The sequence below is a fragment of the Equus asinus genome, chromosome 7, assembly GCF_041296235.1.
Source record: "Equus asinus isolate D_3611 breed Donkey chromosome 7, EquAss-T2T_v2, whole genome shotgun sequence".
NCBI lineage: Eukaryota > Metazoa > Chordata > Mammalia > Perissodactyla > Equidae > Equus > Equus asinus.
The window spans coordinates 82522021-82545143 of NC_091796.1; the positions used below are offsets into that span (position 1 = coordinate 82522021).

A 23123-nucleotide genomic window follows, 5' to 3' on the forward strand; every position below is an offset into this window, starting at 1 on the left:
AAAACTGAGGCACAAAGATGTTAAGTGACTTCCATGGTAAATGTAGAGCTGGCAGCAGAATCCTAGTGTCCTGAATCCCTGTCTAACACCTTTAGTCTGGCTTCTTCTCTTCTTCACTTGCATTAATTACCTACTACTGCAGAACAAATTACCCCCAAATCTAATAGCTTAACACAATAATAAACACTTGTTAAAAGCACAATTTCTGTGGGTCAGGAATTCGTGAGCAGTTTAGCTGGGCAGTTCTGGCTCAAGGTCTCTCTTGAGATTGCATTCAAGATATCAGCCAGGGCTAGAGTCATCTGAAGGCTTGATTGGAGCTTGAGGATCTGCTTCCAAGGTGCCAGCTTGCATGGCTGTTGGCAAGTTGGTGCTGGTTGTTACTGGGAGCCCTCAACTTCTTCCCACACGAGCCTCTTTGTAAGCTGCCTGAGTGTCCTCACAACTTGATGGATGCTTTTACCAAGAGTGAGTAATCCAAGAGGAAGTCAGACAGAAACTATCCTTTTCTTGAACTAGCCTTGGAAATCACATAGCATTACTTCTGTCATATTCTATTAGCTAGAAGTGAATTCCTAAGTCTGGCTCACATTCTAAGGATGGGGAATTAGGTTCCATCATTTGAAGGGAGGATTGTCAAAGAAGTTGTGGACATATTTTAAAATCACCACACAACTTCAGTCCAAAGTACACACTGCTGCAAGAATAATCTTAAAATATCACAGTTCTGATCACCTCCCTCAAGAATCTTCTTTACTATTTCTCCACTGTAAACAGAAGATTGTCCAGATGCCTTAGTGTGAAAGTCAAGACCCTACATCTACTTTGGTAGGTTTTTATCTCCTTTTACTATCTCCCCATGCACACCCCCTTTAATCCACCCAAACTGGGTATTCACTCATCCCTGAAGTCTTTTCTACTTTTCTTACTTTGTTCACACTGCTTTTTCTGTTGGGGATATACTCCATATACTTTAATGGACAGATCTTTGTCCATTAAAATTTTACCAATCCTGGGGGCCGGTCCCGCGGCTGAGTGGTTAAATTTGCTCACTCCACTTTGGCGGCCGAGGGTTTCACTGGTTCGGATCCTGGGTGCGAACATGGCACTGCTCGTCAGCCAACACTGGGGCAGCGTCCCACATGCCACAACTAGAAGAACCCACAACTATAAACTACAACTATGTACTGGGGGGACTTGGGGAGAAAAAGCAGAAAAAAAAATTCACCTATCCTTCAAAGGCTCAGCTCAAATACATGTTTTCCCTGAGGCCTTTGCCCAGAGTCCTGTTTAAAAGTAATAATTTTCTTCCTGGCATTTGCAGCAACTTGGATAAAACTTGAGGGCATTATGCTAAGTGAAGTAAGCCACACAGAGAAAGACAAATACTGTATCATATCACTTATATGTGAAATCTAAAAAAAGCCAAACACAGAGAAACAAAGAATAGAGTGGCAGTTACCTGGGCTGTGGGGAGGGGGAAATGGGGAGATATTGGTCAAAGGGTACAAACTTCCAGTCATAAGACTGACAAGTTCCGGAGAATCTAATATATAGCATGGTGATTGTAGCTAATAATAGTGTATTATATACCTGAAAGTTGCTAACAGAGTAGATCTTAAATGTTTTCACCACAAAAAAGAAATGGTAATTATGTGACAATATGGAGGTGTTAGCTAATGCTATGGTGGTAATCGTTTTGTAATATAAGAGTGTATCAAATCAACACATTGCACCTCTTAAAAACGTACACAATGTGGCAAAAACTGGACAAAATCCAAATGTCCATGGGCAGGAGAAGTGATATACACACCATTGTATATTCATATAAGGGATTAATACTCCACAGTAAAAACAACCAAACTACAGATGAGGCATTAACATGCATAATCCCCCCAAACAGTACGTTCAGCAAAAGATGCCTATCAAAAAAATGCTTTTCAACTCCTAAAACATATCTCTTTTAAGGTACCTTTCTGATACTCCTGTAGAAGTCGACTTCCATGAAGTGTCAGAACAGAAGAGTGGTTCCCTCTGAGAAAATTTGAAAGGAAGTTTCCTGGGTTGATGGAAATGTTCTATACATTCGTCTGGCTCACAGTTACAACGGTTTATACATTTATCACATTTCACTGTATGCTTTTTACATTTACATTTTTAACGTCAAAAATAATTGTTTTCAAAACTAAAAAAAAACTAAAAAAAAAGTACGCAATGTTATATATTAGTTGTATCTCAAAACTGGAAAAAAATAAAAATAAACAAGATATTTTTAAAGTAATAATTTAGAAATTTTAAAGATTGTAAATGCTTTGAGGCATGAACAGGGTTGTCCTTTGTACTCATCGAAATACAAGATACAAGCCATGCTCAGTAGATCTTTGTTAAATGCTGAGTGGATCTTTTCATTAAAAGTATAATTGAAGGCGTATCAAGTTTTCTGTTAACCAGATGGGAAGAATCCTTTCACAATGTTATGTATATCAAATCATCATGATGTACACTTAAATACCTTACAATTTTATTTGTCGATTATACCTCAATAAAGCTGAAAAAAAAGTTTTCTAGACATCAGCATCATGGCAGAGTAAGAGGTTCCCTTTGTCTCTCCCCTCTAAATTACAACCAAACAGACATCCATTGGCCAACAGAGGATTCCCTACACAGCACAACAGGATACCTAAGAGATCCAGGGAGCTTTACATCTGAAGGTGGATGGACTGGACTCCCAGAAAGCAGTGGAACTACGGGAGCAGCCCTCTCCCTGACCTCCTGTGGCAGCAGTCCAGGGTGCAGATCCTCATACAGCAGCCCACATGACTGAGAGTGGAGGTGAGGGTAGCCCTGCCCCGTGCACCCAAATGCCTGTGGGGTGGCAGTGGTCCTGTGCATGCATGAATACCTGAGGGGTGGTGGCGGCAGCCAGTGGTAGCCCCACCCCACAACTGTCAGTAGAATGGTGGCAGCAGCAGTGGCCCGACCCACATAACTGAAAGCAGGCAAGGCGGGAGCACCCAGCCCCCAGTGGTAGTACCCCTGACACCAACTCCACCAGCAGTGGTGGCTGCATACAAGTCCTTGGGTCCCTGGGCCTCCATGAGTGACAGTGACACCTATGAACCCAGCACCCCAGCAGTGGTGCAACCAGCACCCCCAGACAACTGGGGAACAGCTGTACAGATGGCGCACAGGACAACAGCATCTGAGTCCATGGAGAGCCAGTGGAGGAATATGAGACCCAAGCAACCAGAAGCAAAGTAACCAAAGCCATATCCAAATAAGAGAAGGTGATTTCTACCACAGATGTGCCAGCAGAGGATCAGTTCATCAAACACCATGAACTAGAGTAATATGGCAGAACAGAAGGAAAATGACAACTCTCCAGAAACCAAATCTGAAGTCATAGAAAATTGCAATCTGACGGAGAATTCAAAATAGCTGTCATAAAGAAACAATGAATTACAAGAAAACTCAGAAAACAATTCAGTGAGCTCAGGAATAAAATTAATGAACAGAAGAAATACTTTGCCAAAAAGATTGAAGCTCCAAAACAAACAAACAAACAAAAAAAAACAAACAGAAATTCTGGATATAAAAAACACAATTAATGAGATAAAAGATAATGTAGAAAGCATTAAAAATAGAGTAGACCTTCTGGAGGAGAGAATTAATGAGCTCAAAGATAGAAACATAGAAATGACTCAGATGAAGGAGGACAGAGAACTAAGATTTTTTTAAAAATGGAGAAGTTCTTCAAGAAATATCCAACTCAAGGGCCAGCCTAGTGATGTGGCGGTTAAGTTTGCGTGCTCTGCTTTGGTGGCCCAGGGTTCATGGGTTTGGATCCCGAGTGTGGACCTACACACCACTCATCAAGCCATGCTGTGGTGGCATCCCACATACAAAACAGAGGAAGATTGGCACAGATGTTAGCTCAGGAACAATTTTCCTCAAGCAAAAAGAGGAAGATTGGAAACAGATGTTAGCTCAGGGCCAATCTTCCTCACCAAAAAAAAAAAAAAGAGAGAGAGAGAGAGGGAAACATCACTTAGGAAAAGTACCATAAGGATTATAGATATTCTAGAGGAGGAAGAGAGGGAGAAAGGAGCAGAGAGCTTATTCAAAGAAATAATAGCTGAGAACTTCCCAAACCTGGGGAAATAACTGGACATGCAAGTACATGAAGCTAATAGAACTCCTAATTACCTCAATGCAAAAAGACTTTCTCCAAGACATATAATATTAAAACTGTCAAAAGTCAGTGACAAAGAAAAAATATTAAAGGCAGCAAGACAGAAGAAAATAACCTCCAAAGGAGCCGCCACCAGGCTTTCAGTGGATTTCTCAGCAGAAACCTCATAGGCTAGAAGAGAGTAGAATGATATATTCAAAATACTGAAAGACAAAAACTATCAGCCAAGAATACTCTATCCAGTGAAACTGTCCTTCAGATATGATGGAGAAATAAGAGTTTTCCCAGAAAAACAAAAGCTGAGAGAGTTCATTGCCCCAGACCTACTTTACAATAATGTTGAAGGGAGCCCTCCTACCTGAAACAAAAAGGCAAATGTTTACAAAGCTTTTAGCAAGGAGATAAATAGACAGACAAAATTAGAAAATTGCAGCTCTATTTCAGAATAGGTTAGCAAACAATTATAACATAAAGGATAAAGGGAAAGGAAACATTAAAAAATAACTATAAACAAATTAGGTCACAAACTCACAACACAAAAAAGAATAATTTGTGATAACAAAAATATAGAAGGAGAAGGGAAAGGGATAGAACCTGCATAGGTTAATGGAGATAAGAGGCTATCAGAAAAGGGACTATCTCGTCTATGAGATCCTTTATACAAACCTCATGGTAACCAAAAAACAAAAAATCCGAGCAGAGTAACAAATCATAAATAAAGAGAAAACTGAGAAAACAATCATAGAAAACCACAAAACAGAAATGGCAGGCAGAAATATAAGGAAAAAGAAACAATGGAAATATAGAATAATTGGAAAACAAAAGATAAAATGGCAATGTTAAGTCCTCATATATCAGTAAATCACTCTAAATGTAAATGGATTGAACTTACCAATAAAAAAACACAGAGTGGCTGGATGGATTAAAAAACAAGACCCAACAATAAGCTGCCTCCAGGAAACACATCTCAGCTCTAAAGACAAACATAGGCTCAAAGTGAAGGGAAGGAAGATGATACTCCAAGAAAATGGAAAGCAAAAGAAAGTGGGTGGAGCCATACTTATAACAGACAAAGGAGATTTCAAGATAAAAAAGATAATGAGAGACAAAGATAGGTATTATATAATGATAAAAGGGACATTCCATCAAGAAGACATAACACTTATTAATATACGTGCACCTAATACAGGAGCACCAAAGTATATAAAGCAATTATTAACAGAACTGAAGGGAGAAATTGAACTAAAGAGAGAATTGCAACACAGTAATAGTAGGGGACCTTAAAACCCCACTTACGTCAATGGATAGATCATCCACACAGAAAGTCAACAAGGAAACAGTAACCTTAAGTGAAACACTAGACTAAATGGACTTAAAAGATACATATGGAACATTGCATCCAAAAACAGTAGCATACACATTCTTCTCAAGTGCACATAGAACATGCTCAAAGATAGACCATATGTTGGGAAGCAAGGCAAGCCTCAATAAATTTAAGAAATAGAAATCATATCAACCATCTTTTCCAACTACAATGTTGTGAAACTAGAAATCAACTACCAGAAAATAGCTGGGAAAATCACAAATATGTGGAGACTAAACAACATGCTACTGAACAATTATTGGATCAATGAAGAAATCAAAGGAGAAATGAAAAAATACCTGGAGACAAATGAAAATGAAAACACAACATAACAAAACCTATAGGATGCAGCAAAAGCAGTACTAAGAGGGAAATTTATAGCAATACAGGCCTAACTCAAAAAGCAAGAAAAATCTCAAACAAGCTTACACCACACCTAAAAGAACCAGAAAAAGAAGAACAAATAAAGCTCCAAGTTAGTAGAAGGAAGAAATAATAAAAATCAGAGCAGAAATAAACGAAATAGAGAGTAGGAAAACAATAGAAAGGATCGATGAAACTAAGAGCTGATTTTTTTGAGAAGATAAACAAAATTGACAAAACCTTAGCCAGACTCATTAAGAAAAAAGAGAGAAGCCTCAAATAAAATCAGAAATGAATAGGGAGAAATTACAACAGACACCACGGAAATACAAAGGATTATAAGAGAATACTGTGAAAAGCTATATGCCAACGAACTTGATAACCTAGAAGAAATGGATAAATTCTTAGAATCATACAACCTCCCAAACCTGAATCAAGAAGAAATAGAGAATCGGAATAGACCAATCACAAGCAGAGAGATGGAAACAGTAATCGAAAACCTCCCAAAAAACAAAAGTCCAAGACCAGACGGCTTTTCTGGTGAATTCTACAAAACGTTCAAAGAAGATTTAATTCCTATCCTTCTCAAATTAGTATGAGAAATTGAAGAGTACTGGATGTTTCCTAACTCATTTTATAAGGCCAACATTACCCTGATACCAAAACTAGACAAGGACAACACAAAAAAGGAAAACTATAGAACAATGTCTCTGGTGAACATAGATGAAAAAAATCCTCAACAAAATATTAGCAAATCAAATACAACAATACATTACAAGGATCATACACCATGATCAACTGGGATCTTTTCCAGGGATGCAGGGATGGTTCAACATCCACAAAGCAATCAATATGATACACCAAATTAATAAAATGAGGAATGAAAATCACACGATTGTCTCAATAGAGGCAGATGAAACATTTGACAAGGTTCAACATTCATTTATGATAAAAACTCTTGGGGCTGGCCTCGTGGCACAGCAGTTAAGTGTGCACGTTCCGCTTTGGCAGCTGGGGGTTCACCAGTTTGGATCCTTCGTGTGGACATGGCACCGCTTGACAAGCCATACTGTGGTATGCATCCCACATATAAAATAGAGGAAGATGGGCACAGATGTTAGCTCAGGGCCAGTCTTCCTCAGCAAAAAGAGGAAGATTGGTGGCAGATGTTAGCTTAGGGCTAGTCTTCCTCAAAAAAAAAAAAACTCTCAATAAAATGGGTATAGAAGGAAAGTATCTAAACATAATAAAGCCCATATATGACAAACCCACAGCCAACATCATACCTAATGGTAAAAAACTGAAAGCCATTCCTCTAAGAACAGGAACAAGACAAGGGTTCCCAGTCTTGCCACTGTTATTCAACATAGTACCAGAAGTTTTAGCTAGAGCAATTAGGTAAGAAAAAGAAATAAAATGCATCCAAATTGAAAAGAAAGCAGTAAAACTCTCACTGTTTGCAGATGACATGATTCTCTATATAGAAAACCCTAATGAATTCACCAGAAAACTATTAGAAATAATCAACAACTACAGCAAAGTTTCAGGGTACAAAATCAACATACAAAAATCAGCTGCATTTCTGTACACTAATGATGAACTAGCAGAAAGAGAAGTCAAGAATACAATCCCATTTACAATCACAGCAAAAAGAATAGAATAACTAGGAATAAATTTAACCAAGGAGGTGAAAGACCTATACACTGAAAACGAAGAGACATTATTGAAAGAAATTGATGATGACATAAAGAAATGGAAAGATACTCCATGCTCATGGATTGGAAGAATAAACATAGTTAAAATGTCTGTATTAACTAAAGCAATCTACAGATTCAGTGCAATCCCAATTAGAATCTCAATGACTTTCTTCACGGAAACAGAACAAAAAATCTTAAAATTTATATGGAAAAACAAAAGGTGCTGAATGACCAAAGAAATCCTGAGAAAAAAGAACAAAGCTGGAGGGATCACAATCCCTGACTTCAAAATATGTTACAAAGCTATAGTAATCAAAACAGCATGGTACTGGTACAAAAACAGACACACAGATCAATGGAACAGAATTGAAAGCCCAAAAATAAAATCACACATCTATGGACAGCTAATCCTCGACAAAGGTGCCAAGAACATACAATGGAGAAAGGAGTCTCTTCAATAAGTGGTATTGGGAAAACTGGACAGCCACATGCGAAAGAGTGAAAGTAGACCATTATCTTACACCATACACAGAAATTAACTCAAAATGGATTAAAGATGAATGTAAGACCTGAGACCATAAAACTCCTAAAAGAAAATACACTGTATACTCTTTGACATCATCTTGGCAGTACCTTTTCAAATACCATGTCTACTTAGGCAAGGGAAACAAAAGAGAAAATATATGTGAGTGCATCAGACTAAAAACCTTCTGCAAAGCAAAGGAAGCCAACAACAAAACAAAATGACAACCCGCCAACTGGGAGAAAATATTTGCAAATCATATTTCTGACAAGGGGTTAATTTCCCAAATATATAAAGAACTCATACATTTCAACAACAAAAAAACAAACAACCCGATCAAAAAATGGCCAGAGGATATAAACAGACATTTTTCCAAAGAAGATACAGATGGCCAACATTCATACCTGTCAGAATGGCTCTAATTAACAAGACAAGAAATAACAAATGCTGGAGAGGATGTGGAGAAAAGAGAACCCTCATGCACTGCTGGTGGGAATGCAAACTGGTGCAGCCACTATGGAAAACAGTATGGAGATTTCTCAAAAAATTAAAAACAGAAATACTATATGATCCAGCTATCCCAGTACTGGGTATTTATCCAAAGAACATTAAATCAACAGTTCAAAGAGATTTATGCATCCCTATGTTTATCACAACATTATTCACAATAGCTAAGACGTGCAAGCAACCCAGATGCTCATCAACTGATGAATGGATAAAGAAGATGTATGTTTATATATCTTATATATAAGAAGATGTATATGTATATATATATATATGTATGTATATATATACATACACACACACACAGTGGAACAAAATTGTGCCATTTGTGACAATACGGATGGACCTTGAGGGTATTATGCTAAGCAAAATAAGCCAGACAGAGAAAGACAAACACCATATGATTTCACCCATATGTGGAAGATAAACACATTGATAAGGAGAACAGATTAGTGGTTACCAGAGGAGAAGGGGTGGGGTCAGGGGTAAAGGGGCACATATGTATGGTGACAAATTGAAATCAGACTATTGGTGGTGAACATGATGCAGTCTATACAGAAACTGGAATATGATAATATACACCTGAAATTTACACAATGTTATAAGCCAGTATAATCTCAATTAAAAACAAACAAAAGTTTTCTGGAAGGAATATCAAGTTTTGGTTTATATGAATATGCTGCAGATTAAATCAAGTTTCTTAACTTTTCAGGAACTCTCAATAGCCTTCCTAAGTGTAGGTGTACATTCTGAATCAAAGTGAATTAGGAACCACTTGTGCATGTTCTAGTGGGCCAGGGTGCAATTTGTATTTTTTTAAAGAACAATGTTGCTACCTAGTGGAGAAATCGATTTCAGACCTTTCAAATAAGGCTGTTGGAGCAGGAAGACTTAAAATTCAAAGGCAAAAGATACTGGTTTATGGGAAAGAATAAGGTGGTTTTGTGGAATTCTAAATATGAGAGAATTAAGGCAGATGTGGGGGCCCGTTAACTTAAAATTGGGTGGTATATATGAAGGAAGAAAATTAATTATACTGTGAATATAGAATTCATTATAAAATTAAAAAGAGGCTAGTGAAATTTAGATTATCAAAAGATAGTCAAAGCATAAATTTTAAAGAAAAAATGATTTCTATCTACCTGATTAACAGAAGCAGCATACATTGGTAGGTTGTAGTTATTATATTTTCAATAATTTGTTTTAGCCTTTCTTCTTTTGACGAAGTGATAATGCCCATCTCAGCAAATATAGTCAATAAAAAACAAAGAACATAAGCCCCCTCTACCCCAGTTACACTACCTAGAGATAACCATTGTTAATATTTTGGTGTATTGTCTTTCCTTTTCTTCCTCTACTATGTAGAAACATATTTTAAAATACCTATATGTTATTTTACAGAAATGAGATCATGATATACAACTTATTTGTTAACCTGATTTTTTCACTTTATATATTTTGGACATTTTTTAATGCCATTACCTATTTTTCTAGAAAATGTTTTGACTAGGTGCATGGCATTGCCTTGGGTAGATGTATCATGATTTATTCATTGGTCCCTCATTGTTGAACATTTGGACTTTTTCCTAATTTTTCACTCTTATAAACTGTGATGAACATCTAAGTAACAGAATACTTTTCTATATCTTTAATTACTTTTTAGGATGACTTCTTAGAAGTAGTATTTGTGGGTTCGAAAACATGAACTTTTAAAGGTGTTTGATATGCATTGCCTAATTAACTTTCAAAAGATTTATTTATTTATAGATTTTTGAGGGAATCCAATGCCATATGAAAGGTCCATCCCCCCACACACTGGGTTGGTAGACATTTCCATAAACTTGTATGTTTACATTAATTTTGAAAGTCTTTGACAATGTAAGAGGCCATTTTTAAAAATCTTTATTAAAAATACAGGGAGAAAGAAGAACATCTAAAAGAGATCATTTAAAATGGAGATTTAATATAGTTAGGACAAAGATCACAATAAGGAAAGTTGTTAAGTATATGGGAGGACAATATTAGACATAATAATAACTAATCTTTATATTAAATGGTTACTATTCAAAGTACTTTACTTGTATTATTTGTTATTTAATCCTTGGCACACCCCTATCAGATAGCTATTATTATTCCCTCTTTTTATTTCTGGAAATCCTGAAACTTAAGGGAGTTAAATGACTTGCCCAGAGTCAAACAGCTGACAAGTGAGAGAGGCAGCACTTGAACTCTGGTGTGTCTGACGGAAAGCCCTTCCCTACTGCCTTTTTTATGGCGTGAATATTAGATTAAGTATGCATATTTCAATCTGATTGATTCTTGCCAGTAAATATAGACAACATCATAACTTTAAATTAGCTCAACTCTCTTTGCCTGCAAGAATTTTATGTCCTTTTTTTTAAACATTTTTTTTTCTGCTTTATCTTCCCCAAATCCCCCCTGTACATAGTTGTATATCTTAGTTGCAGGTCCTTCTAGTTGTGGCATGTGGGATGCCACCTCAACATGGCCTGACGAGCAGTGACACGTCCAAGCCCAGGATCCGAACCAGCATAACCCTGGGCCACCACAGCGGAGCGCACGAACTTAACCACTCGGCCATGGGGTCAGCCCCGCTATGTCCTTTTTATTCTGTGTAGTTTTAGAGGATAGAAGGCTCCAGCTGTGGGAATCACAGGGATATGTTTTTTGATTAATACCAGGAAGAATTTTTCTAAATATGGGAATTATTAAAGGGCAGCTTAGTGAATTAATGAGACGAATTAGTAATACTTCTGCTTCTGGATATTTTTCTCATAGAAGGGATTCCTATATTAAGTGGGAGATTGTATAGTCTGACTCCTAAGGTCCTTTCCAACTCTAAAATATTATGATTCTGTGAGTCCACATATTTAAAATGAAGATATTTAGAAAATATGAGAACAACTTGTCTGAATGCTCTGAGAACTGTTATTCATGAAAGGCTTTTTAGAAGCTGAATACGGATCTTGTAAATCTATAGAAGATTGTGGGAAATATGGTCCTCAGAGGCAGGGACACACAGAGGAGTTTTTCTCTGTTCAGGTTTAAGAGGTAATGTGTAACAGAAAATGTTTCTTTATTGGGAATTTTCTAGGAATCAACCCCATTTCCTATTGACCAGTTTTGTTTTTTTGTTATTTTAATTTTAGCTGAAGGAGAATTTAAGGAACACGGAGCGCAGACATCAGGAGACTCTTAGAAGACTGGAAGGCAGGTTTTTTGAAGAAAAGGTATGGCGTATTAAGGTTAATTAAGAAATACTTTTTGTACTAGAAAAACGTAAGTCTCTTTATATGCATTCTGAGACCTGTCAACCTTCCATTTGGTATCTTATTGTAAAATTGTTATCAAATCATAGCAGAATAAAAAACAGGGAAAATGAACCTATTGTAGATGTCTCAGTGACTAGTCTTTTTCCCCCTCCCAGTTAGAGATTCTTGAAAGCCTAAAGAGGGATTGTCATCTTACCAAGGCTTCAGGACACATGCCCCTTAGCTTGGTGTTCCCCTCGTGGAAGTAGAGCTGCATGTGCCCCATTATATAGGGGAGATGGGATTGGAGACGTCACTCTGGTACACATAAGGTCTTCTCTTAGTCAAGCTGAGCTAAGGATGTTAACAAAAGCGAGCTCAAAATGTTCCGTAGCACGTCACAAACTTCCACATTTTTCTGTGCCAGTGAAGTTAATTCTCCAAATTGTGGGAAATGCATTGGAACACTTTTTGTCTACAGAATCTTTTCAGAGGCCCCATGGTGTTTCTTTAATTAATTCTTTTAATTTTTTTAACTTTTTATTTTTAGGGAAGAATTGAACAGATTCTTTTCAGAAATTGGTAGAGATGTGGGGAGTTGAGAGTGGGGCAAATAAATACTCATATCACATTTAGATAAAAGGATTTTATCTAAAAAAAAAAAAAGTAGCTGTAGGTTTCCAGTTTGTGTATCGAATAACCTGGGAGTGGGGCAGGAGCAGCATCTTTGTGCTTTCCTTCTGGCGCTTACTGGCACTGTTAGGAATGGAAGTCCTCAGGAATAGGCTGCTCTCACTTGGCTCTTCCCTCTACTCTACCCTACGCTTGATCTCTTTTCTACTCAGTGAGCATTCCACAAACAAAGGTCAGAAGTGCTTGGTCAGTGTATGGAATACCTGACTGACAGTGCTTATATAAATAGGATTTTTATGTCTGGAAGTAGGTGGTTGCTGGCCTTTCCCTCATAGTTGCAAAATGGTTAATGCAGCTCCAAAATTTGTCTATGTTTAAGGCAGAGAGAAGGGAGGCTTCTGGTGTATTTGTCCGTTTCATCTGGAAACCATAAAAGCTTTCCCAGAAGCTCCCAGCAGATTTCCTCTTACCTCTATTGCATTGGCCAGCACCACGTTATAATGGATGCTGGGAAAGTGAGTGTTTTGTTTTTCTAGCTGCTAGTGGAAGCTGGGAAGGTAAAAGGAGGATGGGAATGAGTGTTGGGTTGGCCAGCCACAGCAGTATCTGCCCCACCATGTTAGGACAAACTTCATGGTTAGGAACACACTCCTATGCTGGTTTGAGCCCCGCTGCTGCTGGTTCATGGCAATGGGCTTTCTAGTAAGCCCTGTTCATTCATCGCATACCTCAGCATGTTCCACCTGATCGTGTAAAGGCTTTCCCTCAGGTTATTGGTATTTTGTTTTGTTTTCCCATATAGTCCTTTTCTGTTCTTTGAACCATCAAGCCCTTTTCCACCTGTATAGATATTTTTTAATTGAGGTAACATTGGTTTATAACACTGTATAGGTTTCAGCCACCTGCATATTTTTATACTATTCCCTCTTCTGGAATGCTCTTCCTTCATCTCTGGCTCATTCTTATTCTATAGCGCTCAAACGTTGTTTCCTCAGAGATTCCCTAAACCCCAATATAAAGTTACCTCCCCCAGTTACTATCTATCTCATTAACCCATTTATTTCATTCATAGTATTTATCACAGTCTCTTATTTGTTTACTTGTTAGGGAGGCTGAATAACATCAGATTGCCTGCATGTGAATCCCTGCTCTGCCACTTACTAGCTATGCGACTTTGGAAGGTCACTAATATCTTTTTCCCTCAGTTTCCTCAGTCCTTGTCTTTGGGCATAATAATAGTATCTAATTCATAGAATTGTTGTGAGAAGTAAATAATACATGTAAAGCTCTTAGAACCATGCCTGACACATAGTAAATGCTCAGTATATTTTAATTATTATTATTATTTGGGTCCCATCTTAGAATATAAGTCCCATGAGAACAAGGACCTTAACTGTTTTGTTCACCACAGAATCTCTGGCATCTAAAAAATCTGGTACACAATTAGTGTTCAATAGGAATTTGTTGGATGAATGAATAATAACTTTCCTCATTGTATTTAGCATAAATTTCTCCCAATACTGATGTGGAATTTTTGTTTCCTATTTATATGTCATGTTGCTGCTGCTGCTGATTCTCCTCCTCCTTCTCCTCCTCCTCTCCCCCCCCCCGTCCCCTCCCCTCCCCCTCCCTCTCCCTCTCTCTCTCTCTCTCCCTCTCTCTCTCTCGCTCTCTCTCTCTTGCCCCCCGACCCCCAGGAAGATTCACCTGAGCTAACATCCACTACCACCAAAGGGGAGCATGCCAAAATTAACCACTAGGCCTCCAGGGCTGGCCCTCATGTTGATGCTTTTTTTTTTTTTTTAATTTGAGTTCATAATAGTTTACATCATTGTGAAATTTCGGTTGTACATTATTTCTTGTCTGTCACCACATAGGTGCTCCCCTTCACCCCTTGTGCCCATCCCTCGATCTCCTTCCCCTGGTAACCACTGAACTGTTTTCTTTGTCCATGTGCTTGTTTATATTTCCACATATGAGTGAAATTATCTGGTGTTTGTCTTTCTCAGTCTGGCTTATTTTGCTAAGCATAATTCTCTCCAGGTCCATCCATGTTATTGCAAATGGGATGATTTTGTTTTTTTTTATGGCTGAGTAGTATTGCATTGTATATATATACACCACATCTTCTTTATCCAATCATCAGTCGATGGGCACTTGGATTGTTTCCATGTCTTGGCTATCGTGAATAGTGCTGTAATTAATATAGGGGTAGATATGTTACATTGGATTGTTGATTTCAAGTTTTTTGGGTAGATACCCAGTAGTGGGATAGCTGGGTCATACGGTAGTTCTATTTTTAGTTTTTTGAGGAATCTCCATACTGTTTTCCATAGTGGCTGCACCAGTTTGCATTTCCACCAGCAATGTATGAGGGTTCCCTTCTCTCCACACCCTCTCCAACATTTGTTATTTTTAGTCCTAGTGATTATAGCCATTTTAACAGGCGAAAAGTAGTATCTTAGTGTAGTTTTGATTTGCATTTCCCTGATGATCAGTGATGTTGAACATCTTTTCATGTGTTTATTGTCCATCTGTATATCTTCTTTGGAAAAATGTCTGTTCATATCCTCTGTCCATTTTTTCATCAGGCTGTTTGCTTTTCAGTTATGTGAGTTCCTTATATAGTATGGAGATTGACCCCTTATCAGATATATGATTTGCAAAAATTTTCTCCCAATTGGTGGGTTGTCTCTTTTTGTTTTGATCCTAGTTTCTTTTGCCTTGCAGAAGCTCTTTAGTCTGATGAACTCCCACTTGTTTATTTTTTATTTTGTTTGTCTTGTCTGAGAAGACATGGTATTCGAAAAAATCCTTTTAACTTCGATGTCAAAGAGTATACTACATATCTTATCTTCCAGGAATTTTATGGTTTCAGGACTTATTTTCAAGGCTTTGATCCATTTTGAGTTTATTTTTGTGTATGGTGTGAGATAATGGTCTACTTTCCTTCCTTTGCATGTGGCTGTCCAGTTTTCCCAACACCATTTACTGAAGAGACTGTCTTTTTTCCATTGTATGTTCTTGGCACCTTTGTTGAAGATTAGCTGTCAGTATATGTGTGGTTTTATTTCCAGGTTTTCAGTTCTGTTCCATTGATCTGTGTGTCTGTTTTTGTACCAGTACCATGCTGTTTGATCACTATGGCTTTGTAATACATTTTGAAGTCAGGGATTGTGATCCCTCCAGCTTTGTTCTTTTTTCTCAGGATTTCTTTAGCAATTTGGGGTCTTTGGTGACCCCATATGAATTTTAGGATTCTTTGCTCTATTTCCATGAAGAATGTCATTAGGATTCTGATTGGGATTGCATTGAATCTGTAGATTGCTTTGGGTAGTATCATGTTGCTTCTTTAATGGAGAAATTGGGAGGTACCCTAAGATTCCTGTGTTCACACTATGCTCTTTGCTGGCTCCTCCAGCAGTACTTGGAGTACTTCATGTCAGGTCATGTGGACAGAAGTATTTTATTTGGCATTATAAAATAAATACTTAGGTTTTTTTTTTTTTTTTTTTTTTTTTTTGCTGAGGAATACTGGCCCTGACACTTGTTGCTGATCTTACTCTTTTTGCTGAGGAAGAGTGGCCCTGAGCTAACATCTGTGCCCATCTTCCTCTACTTTGTATGTAGGTTGCTGCCACAGCATAGCTTGATGAGTGGTGTAGGTCCACACCCAGGAACTGAACCTGCAAACCTGGGTTGCTGAAGCAGAGCATACCAAACTTAACCACTATGCCACTGGCCCAGCCCCAATACTTAACTTTTTGATGTGTAAAATTTGTTGTTAGAAATATAACTCTGGGGCCGGCCCCATGGCTGAGTGGCTAAGTTCGCACGCTCCACTTCGGCGGCCCAGGGTTTTGCTGGTTCAGATCCTGGGCACAGACATGGCACTGCTCATCAAGCCATGCTGAGGTGGCATCCCACATGCCACAACTAGAAGGACCCACCACTAAAAATACACAACTGTGTACCAGGGGGCTTTGGGAAGAAAAAGGAAAAATAAAATCTTTTTTTTTTTAAAAAAGAAATATAACTCTATTAAAACAGCCTATTTTCTTTTTTAGCACCGACTAGAACAAGAGGCTGAAAAGAAGATAATAATGCTGGCAGAGAGAGCCCACCAGGAAGCTGTTGTGTAAGAGACTCCTGCCTCCTTTTTCTTTCTAATAGCCTCTCTTACCTCTTTGCTGGTCTGTTTTGTTCTTATCATGCTGTCTCCCCTCTTCTCTCCTGGTTTGCTTTCTTCAAATTTTCTGGTTTACTTTCCCTCACTGTTTCTTTCTCTTCATGACCTCACCCCTTTTCTCTCTACCCTTTCTGTAGTTGCATGGTATGGAGTTAAGAACGTGGTCTTTGAAGTTAGACTGGTTCTCAACATGTATCTGACTGTAGGAAGATTTCTTAACTTTTTTGAAATTAAATTTCTTCATCTAAAAACGGGGTTAATAGAGAGGAGGCGGAGCAAAATGGTGGGGTGAGCTGACCTGGGACTCTCTCCCCTCCAAAATAAAACCAAAGAAACGGAAAAACTGAATTTCAACCAATGACCCCTAATGCCAAGACTGTCAGAGTCCTACAGAGTAATAAGACAGAGAACGGAGAGGCTGGAGCTGCCCTTGGAGGAGCTGGAACGGTGTAGGAGAGAACTTCGCTCCCTCTCCTAGAGACTGGGATTGCTGCCGTGAGTGAGGGAAGGAGCGGGGGAGGGACTGCACAACCGGGGGATCGTCCAGGACTCCCGCCGCCGGTGCAGTGGAAACCCACTGATGGGGGAAAGCTTCTGTGTGTGGGGACCCCATCAGGCCAGGGCCCTGGGAGACCATAGAACAGAGCTGATCTGAATGCAGATTGGCGCGCACGAGAGAAACTGGCCATCCCCCCCGGCAAACCGCGCTGGGCACCACCATCTTGCCTGAAGGTGGAGAGCTCAGAACGCACAGCTCTCGACCCCAGTCTACTGGTGACAGGCTGTAACTGCAACCGAATTCTACCATCATGTGCAAATACCGCCCCTCTACCATCCAGCAATTTATAAAAGCTGCAGACCAGAAGGAAAACAATAAAAACACAGAATTAAGTCTTGAGGACTTGGAAATAGGTAAACTAAGTGAAAAGGAGGTCAGAGTAGCTATCATCAAAAAACTCAGTGAGGTGGAGAGAAAGATAGAGAAACAAGCCAACGAGTTCTGGAGTTACTTCACAAAAGAGATTGAAATTATAATGAAGAATCAAACAGAATTACTAGAGATGAAAAACACAATGGACCAGATAAAACAAAATACGGATTCCCTGAATGCCCATGTAGACATCATAGAGGAGCAAATTAGCATAATCAAAGATAGACAGGCTGAATGTCTCCAGACAGAGGAAGAAAGGGAACCAAGAATTAAAAAGAATGGGAAAATCTCCGAGAGATAGCAGATTCAATGAGGAGAAAGAATTTAAGGATCATAGGAATTCCCGAGAACATGGAAAAGGAAAATGGAACAGAAAGTGTGCTTAATGAAATTATAGAAGAGAACTTCCCAAATCTAGGGATTGAGGGAGAAATGTGTGTAGAGGAAGCTTTCAGATCTCCTAGATTTGTCAATGTAAAAAGACCTACTGTAAGGCATATAGTAGTAAAAATGGCAAAAATGAAAGACAAAGAAGTAATACTCAGGACAGCAAGACAGAAGAAAATAACTTAAAAAGGAACTCCTATCAGACTTTCAGTGGATTTCTCTACAGAAACCTTACAAGCTAGGAGAGAATGGAGTGACATATTCAAAACTTTAAAAGATAAAAATCTTCAGCCAAGAATACTCTATCCAGCAAGAATATCCTTCAGATGTGAGGGAGAAATTAAATCTTTTCCAGACAAACAAACGTTAAGGGAATTTGTAACCAAAAGTCCTCCACTACAAGAAATCCTCAAGAAGTCTCTCATACCTGAAAAAAGAAAAAAGGGAGAAAGGGGTCACAAACCACAGAGTAGGGAGACACATAGATAGAACCAGAATAGGACAGCAAATATTCAACTATAGCATTAGGCTAAAGGTAAGGAAACTACTAAAGCAAAGACGATCTTATCACTCTAAGTACAAACTCATAACATGAGTTGGAATAAGAAATGAAAATAATAATTTAGGAGGGGAAGAGCAAAGGGACTAAATCGGTCTAGGCCAAGTAAGTAAGAGACCACCAGAGAATAAACTATATTATACACGAGATTCTAAACACAAACTTCAGGGTAGCCACTAAACTAAAAAATGGAACAGAGCCACAAAACATAACTAAGGAAAAATCTAGGAAACCCAGCATAAGAAATTGCAGTAGTCAAGGGGTAGGCTAAAGCACACAGGATGAGAAACAAAGGTAATGCAGTAAAACCAGATAATGAGCAACAGATTGACAGCATCAAGTCCACATGCATCAATAGTCACCCTCAGTGTAAACGGATTGAGCTCTCCAATAAAAAGACACAGAGTGGCAAAATGGGTTAAAGAACAAGATCCAACAATTTGTTACCTCCAGGAAACACACCTCAGCTCCAAGGGCAAACACAGGCTTAGAGTGAAGGGGTAGAGGACGATACTTCAAGCTAATAGCAAGCAAAAGAAAGCAGGTGTTGCAATTCTCATATCAGACCAAGTGGACTTCAAAATAAGGCAGGTAAAGAGAGACACAGAGGGACAATATATAATGATCAAAGGGACACTTCATCAAGAAGAAATAACGCTTATAACTATCTATGCACCCAACATAGGAGCACCAAAGTTCATAAAGCAACTATTAACAGACCTAACGGAAGATGTTAAAAACAACACAATAATAGTAGGGGACCTCAACACCCCACTCACATCAATGGACAGATCATCCAGACAGAAAATCAAGAAGGAAATAGTGGAGCTAAACGAAAAACTAAAACAATTGGACTTAATAGACATATATAGATCATTTCATCCTAAAACAGCAGAATACACATTCTTCTCAAGTGCACATGGAACATTCTCAAGGATAGACCATATGTTGGGAAACAAGGCGAGCCTCTAAAAGTTAAAAAAAATTGAAATAATAACAAGCATCTTCTCCGATCATAATGCTATAAGGCTAGAAATTAATTACAAGAAAAAAGCTGAGAAAGGCACAAGGTTGTGGAGACTAAACAATACGCTACTGAACAAGCAATGGATCATTGAAGAAATTAAAGAAGACATCAAAAAATACCTGGAAACAAATGAAAATGATAACATGCCATACCAACTCATATGGGATACAGCAAAAGCTGTATTAAGAGGAAAATTCATTGCAATACAGTCACATCTTAACAAACAAGAAAAATCCCAAATAAGCAACCTTAAAGCACACCTAACTGAACTAGAGAAAGAAGAACAAATAAAGCCCAAAGTCAGCAGAAGGAGAGAAATAATAAAAATCAGAGCAGAAATAAATGCTATTGAAACAAAACAGGTGGTAGAAAGGATCAATGAAACAAAGAACTGGTTCTTAGAGAAGATAAATATAATTAACAAACCCCTAGCCAAACTTACAAAGAAAAAAAGGGAGAAAGTTCAAATGAACAAAATCAGAAATGAGCGAGGAGAAATAACAACAGACTCTGCAGAAATACAATGGATTATAAGAGAATACTATGAAAAACTATATGCCAACAAAATGGAGAACCTAGAGGAAATGGATAAATTCTTGGACTCCTACAACCTCCCAAAGCTCACTCAAGAAGAAGCAGACAATTTGAACAGACCAATCACAAGGAAAGAGATTGAAACAGCAATCAAAAACATCCCAAAGAATAAAACCCCAGGACCAGATGGCTTCCCTGGGGAATTCTACCAAACTTTCAGAGAGGATTTAATACTTATCCTTTTCAAGCTATTCAAAAAATTAGGGAAGATGGAACACTTCCTAACACATTCTATGAGGCCAACATCACGCTGATACCAAAGCCTGACAAGGACACCACGAAAAAAGAGAACTACAGGCCAATATCACTGATGAACATAGATGCAAAAATTCTCTAACAAAATTTTGGCAACCAGAATTCAGCAATTCACCTAAAGGATCATACATCATGATCAGGTGGGATTCATACCAGGGACACAGGGATGGTTCAACATCCGCAAATCAATCAACGTGATACACCACATCAACAAACTGAGGAATAAAAACCACATGATCATCTCAATAGATGCAGAGAAAGCATTTGATAAGATCCAACAGCCGTTTATGATAAAAACTCTGAACAAAATGGGCATAGAAGGAAACTACCTCAACATAATAAAGGCCATATACGACAAACCCACAGCCAACGTCATACTCAATGGGCAAAAACTGAGCACCATCCCCCTGAAAACAGGAATGAGACAAGGATGCCCTGTATCACCACTCTTATTTAACATAGTACTGGAGGTCCTGGCCACAGCAATCAGGCAAGAAAAAGGAATAAAAGGAATCCAAATAGGGAGGGAAGAAGTGAAACTTCCCCTGTTTGCAGACGACATGATCTTATATATAGAAAACCCCAAAGAATCCATTGGAAAACTCTTAGAAGCAATCAACAACTACAGCAAAGATGCAGGGTATAAAATCAATTTGCATCAATCAGTAGCATTTCTATAGTCTAATAAGGAGCTAACAGAAAAAGAACTCAAGAACACAATACCATTCACAATTGCAACAAAAAGAATAAAATACCTCGGGGTAAATTTAACTAAGGAAGTGAGGGACCTATATAATGAAAATTACAAGGCCTTTCTGAGAGAATTGGATGACGACATAAGGAGATGAAAAGACATTCCATGCACATGGACTGGAAGAATAAACATAGTTAAAATGTCCATACTACCTAAAGCAATCTACAGATTCAACACTATCCCAATCAGAATCCCAATGACATTCTTTACAGAATTAGAACAAAGAATCCTAAAATTCATAGGGGGCAACAAAAGACCCCGAAGTGCTAAAGCAATCCTGAGAAAAAAGAACAAAACAGGAGGCATCACAATCCCTGACTTCAAAACATACTACAAAGCTACAGTAATCAAAACAGCATGGTACTGGTACAAAAACAGGTGCACAGATCAATGGAACAGAATTGAAAGCCCAGAAATAAAACCACACATCTATGGGCAGCTTATCTTTGACAAAGGAGCTGAGGGCATACGATGGAGAAAAGAAAGTCTTTTCAACAAATGGTGCTGGGAAAACTGGAAAGCCACATGTAAAAGAATGAAAATTGACCATTCTTTTTCACCATTCACCAAAATAAACTCAAAATGGATCAAAGACCTAAAGGTGAGACCTGAAACCATAAGGCTTCTAGAAGAAAACGTAGGCAGTACACTCTTTGACATCAGTGTTAAAAGGATCTTTTCGCACATCATGTCTTCTCAGACAAGGGAAACAATAGAAAGAATAAACAAATGGGACTTCATCAGATTAAAGAGCTTCTTTAAGGCAAATGAAAACAGGATTGAAACAAAAAAACAACCCACTAACTGGGAAAAAATATTTGCAAGTCATATAGCTGACAAAGGCTTAATATCCATAATATATAAAGAACTCTTGCCACTCAACAACAAAACATCAAACAACCCAATCAAAAAATGGGCTGGAGACATGAACAGACATTTCTCCAAAGAAGATATACGGATGGCCAATAGGTACATGAAAAGATGTTCATCATCGCTGATCATCAGGGAAATGCAAATCAAAACTACACTAAGATATCACCTTACACCCATTAGGACAAAAATATCTAAAACTAATAGTAACAAATGTTGGAGAGGTTGTGGAGAAAAGGAACCCTCATACACTGCTGGTGGGAATGCAAACTGGTGCAGCCACTATGGAAAACAGTATGGAGATTCCTCAAAAAATTAAAAATAGAACTACCATACGACCCAGCTATTCCACTACTGGGTATCTATCCAAAGAGCTTGAAGTCAGCAATCCCAAAAGTCCTATGCACCCCAATGTTTATTGCAGCATTATTTACAATAGCCAAGATGTGGAAGCAACCTAAGTGCCCATCAACAGATGACTGGATAAAGAAGATGTGGTACATATATATAATGGAATACTACTCAGCTGCAAAACAGAACAAAATCATTCCATTTGCAATAAAATGGAAGGACCTTGAGGCAATTATGTTAAGTGAAATAAGCCAGTTACAGAAGGATAATCTCTGTGTGACTCCACTCATATGAGGAATTTAAAAATGTGGACAAAGAGAACAGATTAGTGGTTACCAGGGGAAAGATGGGGTGGGGGGTGGGCACAAAGTGTGAAGTGGTGCACCTACGACATGACTGACAAACATTAATGTACAACTGAATTTTCACAAGATTGTAACCTATCATTAACTCAATAAAAAAAATAATAATTGGGGCTGGCTCCGTGGCCGAGTGGTTAAGTTTGCGTGCTCCACTGCAGGCGGCCGAGTGTTTTGTTGATTCGAATCCTGGGCGTGGACATGGCACTGCTCATCAAACCATGCTGAGGCAGCGTCCCACATGCCACAACTAGAAGGACCCACAACAAAGAATATACAACTATGTACCGGGAGGCTTTG

The 23123-nt window shown here is 38.4% G+C and overlaps 1 protein-coding gene across 4 annotated transcripts in view; it reads left to right on the top strand.

Moving 5' to 3' along the window:
* BBOF1 (basal body orientation factor 1) overlaps nt 1-23123 on the top strand; it is a 63249-nt gene that overhangs the window by 19065 nt on the left and 21061 nt on the right. For all 4 annotated transcript variants that reach the window (XM_044773976.2, XM_044773974.2, XM_014835706.3 and 1 more), the window contains 2 exons: nt 11813-11893; nt 16615-16685. In XM_044773976.2, coding sequence (XP_044629911.2) covers nt 11813-11893; nt 16615-16685 — 152 coding nt within the window. The remainder of the gene's footprint in view (nt 1-11812; nt 11894-16614; nt 16686-23123) is intronic.